General features: G+C 30.6%; 3 protein-coding genes across 3 annotated transcripts; 2 read left to right on the top strand and 1 right to left on the bottom strand.

Moving 5' to 3' along the window:
* The first annotated feature begins 569 nt into the window (after nt 1-569).
* On the top strand, nt 570-2,273 carry LOC124493812 (RING-type E3 ubiquitin-protein ligase PPIL2). Its single transcript, XM_047056919.2, is given in 2 exon segments — nt 570-1,207; nt 1,209-2,273. Coding segments are annotated over 2 exon segments (1,596 nt in total). The 5' UTR covers nt 570-643; the 3' UTR covers nt 2,241-2,273.
* Nucleotides 2,225-3,395, bottom strand: CSN6 (COP9 signalosome subunit 6). The gene has a single exon (XM_047056926.2). It carries the CDS (start codon nt 3,393-3,395, stop codon nt 2,346-2,348), a length of 1,050 nt encoding a protein of 349 aa, XP_046912882.1. The 3' UTR covers nt 2,225-2,345.
* A 190-nt stretch (nt 3,396-3,585) lies between these two features.
* On the top strand, nt 3,586-5,159 carry shv (DnaJ heat shock protein family member shriveled). The gene is made up of 3 exons (XM_047056924.2): nt 3,586-3,835; nt 3,912-4,163; nt 4,225-5,159. The coding sequence occupies exons 1-3, from the start codon at nt 3,750-3,752 to the stop codon at nt 4,985-4,987; spliced, it is 1,101 nt and encodes a 366-aa protein (XP_046912880.1). The 5' UTR covers nt 3,586-3,749; the 3' UTR covers nt 4,988-5,159.
* Nucleotides 5,160-8,048: the final 2,889 nt, after the last annotated feature.

Here is an 8,048-nt window from a genome sequence, read left to right as displayed (position 1 = left end):
AAAAAAACCTGAAAAGACCAAATAGTTTCACACACACACACACACACACACACACACACTAATTCACAATGGAAACAACAACAACATGAAATAAAACGAATATATTTACGCTTTGTTGAAAAATGAAAAAAAAAATTTCAAATTTCACACCAAAATAAATAAAAATAAAATGAATATATTGTGATAAAAGAACCAAAAAATAAAAAATGAAAAAATTTTTTTTTCCCACCAATAATAATCGTATTAATAATGATGATGATGATATCATTGATGCATTGAGCACTTCTGATGAATTTCTTCAATAGAATTTTACAGAATTTTCTTTTTTATTCTATTGAAACCACACAGAATATCATCAACCAAATTCATAAATACCCGCAAGGAAGATTGAGAATACAAAATTCGAATGTAGCGACAAACAGAAATTTTTTTTTTCCAAATGAAAAAAAGTAGCGGCATTGCAAACCAAAGGATAGGTCACAAATTGTATCACTGCATCGTACTACTACGTTGATTTTTTTTTGTTTTGTTTTGTTTTTCGTAACACACCACACGATGTTTACTTTTTTTTCAATTTTTTTTTATTATTAAAATTCGAATTCTTGAAAATTTTTATTTTAATATCGATTGATTATTGATTCAAATGGGTAAAAAACAGCATCAAAAAGATAAACTATATTTAACAGCAACAGAATGGCGAACATTATATGGTGGTCGACGTGCCAATGATGAATATCATAGCCACCAAGAAGGTTTAGAATTCAAACGTTTACCATATGATCATTGTTCATTATCATTGCAACCATTCCGTAATCCATATTGTACAAATAATGGTGTTATATATGATCTAATGAGTATTGTACCATTCATACAAAAACATGGTATCGATCCATGTACTGGTGAGAAAATTGAACTGAAACAATTGATTAAATTGAATTTTCATAAAAATTCTGATGATAATCGTTACCATTGTCCAGTATTGTTTAAGGTGTTCAATGAAAATACTCATATTGTGGCCATCAAAACAACGGGAAATGTTTTTAGCTATGAAGCTGTTGAACAATTGAATTTGAAAACAAATCATCTGTTTGATTTGATTACAGATCAATCATTTACCAAGAAGGATATTATCGAAATTCAGAATCCAATTAATTTGAAAAAATTCAATATCAATGATTTTTATTATGTTAAAAATAATCTTAATGTTTTCCGAAGATAATGATGAAAAATCAAATCTACGTACAATCAATCCGGAAACAAGAGAAACATTGAAAGAATTGAGCACTATAGATGGTGGTGGAAATGAATTTCTTAAAAATCTTTCCAAAGATCAACAATCATCATCATCATCATCGACGAAGACAATTATGAAGACAGATAAATTCAATGCAGCACATTATTCAACTGGCCATGCTGCTGCATCATTCACATCGACAGTAATGCCTGTTGTATCAAGTGTTGAAGCGGCTCAAATCGATCAATATGAAATACGTTATCAATTTGTCAAGAAAAAAGGTTATGTTCGTTTGATTACGAATTTTGGCAATCTGAATCTGGAATTATATTGCGATAAAGTACCACGTACATGTGATAATTTTATTCAACTTTGTCATCGTGGTTATTATGATAATTGTCGATTTCATCGATTGATTAAAAATTTTATGCTACAAGGTGGTGATCCAACCAGCACGGGTAAAGGTGGTGAATCAGCTTTTGGTAAACCATTTGATGATGAATTCTGTAAACTATATTCACATGAAGGTAGAGGCATATTAAGTATGGCTAATCATGGACCAAATACAAATCAATCACAATTTTTTATAACATTTCGTTCATGTAAATATCTGGATAATAAACATACAATTTTTGGCCAACTAGTTGGTGGAATGGATGTATTGAACAAAATTGAATCGGTCAAAACTGATGCTAAAACTGATCGTCCATTAGAAGATATTGTCATACAGAAAACAATGGTTTTCGTCGATCCATATAAAGAAGCCGATGAATTGATTGAAAATGAACGACAAAAAGAAAAGGAAAAGCAACAACGATCATCCACAATGAAAAAAAACGATGACAAGCCGAAAAAATTACGAAAAGGTGTCGGTGCCTTTATCAATTTGAATGCCATCCACGATGATGATGGTGATGATGATGATGACGAGTGTGTTTCGAAAAAAATTTCCAAAACTAAAAAAACAACTATAAAATCAACATTTGGTGATTTTAAAAATTGGTAATTAATGAATAATAAATTTTATTTGAATTTTTTTGTTCTCGTGTGTGTGTGTCTGTTTTTTTTGTACAATTTAAAAAAATTTCATCATCAATGATCATCATCATCATTAATATAAACGCATACGTCGTCCTGTTCCAGGACGATCTAATAAAATATTAAATTTGTTTGCATATTGATTGATTGAATTTGAACATTTTGTCAATGTTCCTAGATAGGTGATCAATGCAACATCATTACATTGAATGTAGAAATCTTCATTGAATGTATCCGAGCTAATTATTGGTAATCGATGACAAAGATTCAATATTTCACGTAAAATTTCATGATTGGCCGGAATATTTTTGTTCTTTACATCTTTAACGAAATCCAAAATCAATTTAATACGATCACGTAACATTTTAACGGCACTATGTTGTACACGAAGATGTTCAGTGACAACTGAATTAACATTTTCACCATTATGTGATGTTGATGTCATTCGTGCCATATGATCCAAAACGATACGTTCAGCTTCTTCAGTGGCCAATGTATATGGTACATCAACGAATAGCATTGTTGGTGCACCAGCCACCATATCGATGATTGATTCATAAATTTTAATCGGCAAGCCTGTATGACGACCCAATGGATTTAGTTTTAGAAACAAACAACTTTCATTGATTTCAACCATTTGTTTATGGATCAACATATCGTTTTTATTGGCTGCATCACCATTAGTATACCAACCAAGGAATTCCATTTCGGCAAATACTTGTTTAAATTGTGCTTCTTTTGAACGATAAAAATCCATGTCCACTAATGGTGCATTATTGATTATATCCAATTTAAGTTCAAATGAATTCATTATTTCGATATTACGGCCTTTTTGTTTACCAATCAATGCACCAAAAACTTTTGTCTGCTGCTGCTGACTGTTATTGAAATTCGAACCATTTTGAGCAGCACATTCTTGTGCACGAATTCTTGTCCAATGTTCAGATACATTGAGAATAACCAATGGATGTAATGAAACCGAAATGGTAGCTGTAATCACTGAACTGGATGCTAAAACCGAATCACCATTTGTTGTTGTATCTTTAGTGACATCATGAATTTCGTTATCGATTTCCATGGCAGCTCCAATTTCAAGTACGTTATCATTTTCAGTTACATCCATTTTCCAATGTTTTTGATTAGTTGTCGTTTTAATAATTTAATTCGAAAAAAAAATGAAGAAAGAAAAAATAATCAAAACTGAAAAAACATTCAATCAAGCTGTTGTGGTTTGGTTCCATTCAAAAATACAATGATCTGAGAATATCATTTGTTTTTTTACACGCGCAAACTCAAATTGTCTCAATAATGCTGAGGTGTCTTTCGGCGGAATCTTTTTTTCATATGTGCCATTCATTCATTCATTCATTCGTTCATTCATTCATTGGTTAGATTGTATTAATGATCAGGGGTTCCAAACTGTGATAAAGTTTCAATTTTTTTTTTAATTTATTAACAATTGTAATTCAAATTTCAAATGAGAAAAATGTGGTTCTCAACAACACCAAATTTTGTCATCATCTTTATTATTTTAATATGTTTTATTCTGGTCACTTTTGCTGGGTATGTAATAATAAAATGGTTTATTCCTGTCATGAATAAAAATAAAATTTTTTTTTTTACCATTGAACATATGTAGGCGTGATTTTTATAACATACTCGGAGTGTCCAGAAATGCAAATATTAATCAGATAAAAAAAGCCTATCGTAAACTTGCCAAAGAATTACATCCAGATAAGAATAAAGATGATCCAGATTCAACGAGAAAATTTCAAGATTTAGGAGCCGCATATGAAGTTTTATCTGATTCTGATAAACGTAAAACATATGATCGATATGGTGAAGAAGGTTTGAAACAGGATTCATTCAGTGGTAGTGATCCATTCTCAAGGTTGGTCCTCTATTTGTTAATTTTTTTTTTTTTTGATTTAAATTCATCACAATGTTTTTAGTTTTTTCGGTGATTTTGGTTTCTTTGATTTTGGTGGCGGTTCTCGACACGGTGAACAACGTGAAATACCTAAAGGTGCTGATGTTATAATGGATCTATGGGTCACGTTAGAAGAATTATATTCAGGAAATTTTGTTGAATTGATTCGAAATAAAGTTGTATATAAACCAGCTTCGGGTACTAGAAAATGTAATTGTCGACAAGAAATGGTCACTAGGCAGCTAGGTCCAGGACGTTTTCAAATGATGCAACAACAAGTTTGTGATGAATGTCCAAATGTTAAATTAGTGAATGAAGAAAAAATGTTGGAAGTAGAAATCGAAGCTGGAATGGAAGATGGTCAAGAACAACGTTTCATTGCTGAAGGTGAACCACATGTGGATGGAGAACCAGGTGATTTGCGGCTAAAAATACGTACATCACCACATCCAGTGTTTGAACGTCGTGGTGATGATCTTTATACGAATGTCACTATTTCATTGGTCGATTCATTGGTTGGATTTCAGATGAACATCACACATCTGGATGGACATCAAGTTCATATTAGTCGTGATAAAATCACTTGGCCTGGTGCAAGAATGCGTAAAACTGGTGAAGGAATGCCAAACTATGAAAATAATAATCTCCACGGAATCTTGTACATTACATTCGATGTAGAATTTCCAAAAGGTGAACAATTAAGCGAAGAAAAACGTGCACAAATCAAAGAAATATTCAAAAGTGAATCCAAAGCTCATGCCTATAATGGTCTTCGTGGTTATTGATTATTATCCGGTCTAACAATAGCAACAACAACAACAACAACAAAAATATACTCCGCATGGTAAAATGATGCGATTTCTGGATATATAGCCATTATTATTATTTCTACATTTTATTTTTGATTGATTGAATTTTTTTTAGGATGTAAATAAAATGTTTTTTTTTCTACCATTATTTTTTTTTGATGCGAAAATTTCTCCATAGATGGCAGCTTTGAGTCAACATATGAATATTATAATTTGATTTTTTTTTCTAAATGATCATTTTATGATTGAATTTTAATTCATTTTTTCACAAGAATTTGCACGGAATCCGTGGAAGAGGATTCCATTTTTGTCTCATTTTCTCTCTCCCATCCCCACACACATACATTCGTTTAGCTCATGAAATTCATGAGAATATTTGATTCGTTCGTTTTTTTATTATTGCAGAATGCAACAAGAATTCAGCAAAAAAAAAATCCAGATCGAAATACATTCACATTTCCCAATTGGGAACATAATAGATAAGTGAATACGGCCAATAATAATATAATAAAGACACACAGAGAGAGAAAAGTTTTGTTTTTCACTACTCACTATTATTTTACAGTATTAACATTTTTTTGCTTCCTAAAAGATTCTCAGAATCTTGTTGTTTTGCTTACATGAAAAGATACAGTATCTTGTTACATATATACACACACACACACACACCGCTTTCATTTTATTCATTGGAACTACTACATTGGATATCATGGATATATAGCAAACAATATGTGCTACTTACTTACTATATTTCACATGAATTATTTTTATTATTATTAAGTAAGAAACGAAAGAAACGAAAATTGCAAATTTCCAAGTAGAAGCAAAGAATCAAGAATAAATAGACTACTACTATAGTGAAACAAACAAATATTTTATTAATAATAAAATGAAAAAGAAAAGAAAAGAAAAGAATTCCATAACAATATAATCAGCCACCACCATCATCATCATATATCATATCATGATGATACAAAAGGACAATGGCTTAATGGGTTTATGCTAGCCGTTCATAATGATGTGTGTGGTGGTGGTTGTTGTGTTCTTCTTGGAATAATTGGCATTTACCAAAGAATGGAAGAAAATTTATTCATTTGTAATGAATCACCATCATCAATTTATTCATTTAGCAATACGTCTACCCATTGTTGTTGTTGTTGTTGTTGTTGTTCGATTTTTTGAATCTGTTAAATATGAATTTCAAAATGAAAAGTAACAGAATTTTTTCATATTATTATTATTGTTCATTATGAATTAATTTGTCAATAATCATTACTTCGTACAATGAAATAAATGTTTGTTTTTTTTTTTTTTGATGATTTTGATTATGCAAATCATTACCATTACCGATAAGATACACACACACAAATTGAAATTGATACGAATAAAAAATGAATAGAGAATAGAAAAGAAAAATAATCTGATTGGATCGATGATAAATTTTAGTCCAAGTCCGTGACAAAAAAAAAAAAAAAAAAAACACCCACCACCAGTTCATGTAGTCCAACAAAAAAAAAACGATTAAATTACCAAAAAAATGCCATTTTTACTGGACAATGTATCTTGTGAATTACCCGAATTGGATACATGGGGATTTTTTTTTTTGTTACAATCATTCCAGTCATCATCATCATGATGATCATTATACAATTCATGCTGTGCAAGATTTAAACATAAAAATAGTGGGAGGAAAAAGACCCTTGCCATTCAAAACATTCTGTCCAATATAATGCGATTTTGGACATTGGTCTCTCTCTCTTGTCCCCTGGTGTATTTGTGTCAAGATTGATGATAATACGTTTTTTACGTTGCATATTTGAATAACAACGACAAACAACAACAACAACAAGAAAAAAAAAGATTCAAACGATTAGGATTTTTATTTCATTTTCCTATATATTTCAAATTGGTAGTTTTTTTTGTTTTGTTTTGTTGAAAATGATCCAAACGATACGAATGAAGACAAATCAACGACTGAATATAATCACGGTTATATGAAAATTTTTTTTGCAGACTGGCTGTGACTTTTTTTTCTGTGTTTGTTTAAATTTCCAAAAAAAAAAAAAACATGAAAACTTTGAAAAAAGCCAACCATTCATTCACTTTTACTACTACTACTACTTGTACTACAACCACATAATTTTTTTTTTTAATGCCGATTCAACTGCTGCTGTTGCCGATGCTACTGCAACTGCTGTTGCCACTACAACTGGCGGTAAATATAAAAAAAAATATGGTGGTTGTCGAAGAAGAAGAAGAAGAATATGGAAACAAAGAACCAGAAAAAAAACACCATGGCGGACAACAACAACAACAAGAAATGGCCACGGCTTGTTGTTGTCGTTGAAATTGCCATTCAACTTTGTATGTTCATGTGTTTTGTGTATGAAATGAAACAAAATACAATGAACACAATACAATACACACACAACCAACCATGAATCGATTCTAAAACTAAATTGAACTGAACTGAACTGAACTGAACTGAACCAAACTGAACCGACGAGTATTTTTTTTTTGAATTGAATGAATGAATGAAAAAAAAAGATATACATTGAGAGAGAGTCAGCCATTATTAACATTTTATAAAATGGTAATGGCTACAATAGCAAAAAAAAATGTATCAAATATAGACCATTATGGCCACTGTATATGCTAACATGATTGTATTTGAAAAATGTAAAAAATATTGTTATTCACATATGTATTGTGACTATAACCACCAATTGTTTCATTGATTCATTTTCATGGAACTCGCGTTTCGTTCACAAAATCCATATATATACCACATTCATTGAAATAACACTGTGTGTGTGTGTGCGTTCGCTTGCATTTTTTTTTTTGGTTCATGTACTTTTTATTATTATTATTATTACTGTTCCTTGTAATATAATGTAGTTAGTTTTTTTTCATGTTCTTTTTATTTCACACACAGACTGGACTCTTTTTTTTTGTTGTTCTGGATCTATAGTTCTAGTTCTCTGTCATTTTACGATATTCTGATCAAATAGATCCAAAAAAAAAAAAAAAACATCGA

Source organism: Dermatophagoides farinae, chromosome 6, assembly GCF_024713945.1.
Source record: "Dermatophagoides farinae isolate YC_2012a chromosome 6, ASM2471394v1, whole genome shotgun sequence".
NCBI classification, from domain to species: Eukaryota; Metazoa; Arthropoda; class Arachnida; order Sarcoptiformes; family Pyroglyphidae; genus Dermatophagoides; species Dermatophagoides farinae.
Note: the sequence above shows the minus strand (reverse complement) of the source record. Positions and strands in the feature narration are given on the sequence as shown.

Bases quoted from the DNA above. Each gene is read 5' to 3' on its own strand.
- shv (XM_047056924.2), top strand. From the start codon at position 3,750: ATGAGAAAAATGTGGTTCTCAACAACACCAAATTTTGTCATCATCTTT. The intron at 3,836-3,911 runs GTATGTAATAAT...GAACATATGTAG, and splicing joins ATTCTGGTCACTTTTGCTGG to GCGTGATTTTTATAACATAC. The intron at 4,164-4,224 runs GTTGGTCCTCTA...CAATGTTTTTAG, and splicing joins GGTAGTGATCCATTCTCAAG to TTTTTTCGGTGATTTTGGTT.
- CSN6 (XM_047056926.2), bottom strand. From the start codon at position 3,395: ATGGATGTAACTGAAAATGATAACGTACTTGAAATTGGAGCTGCCATG.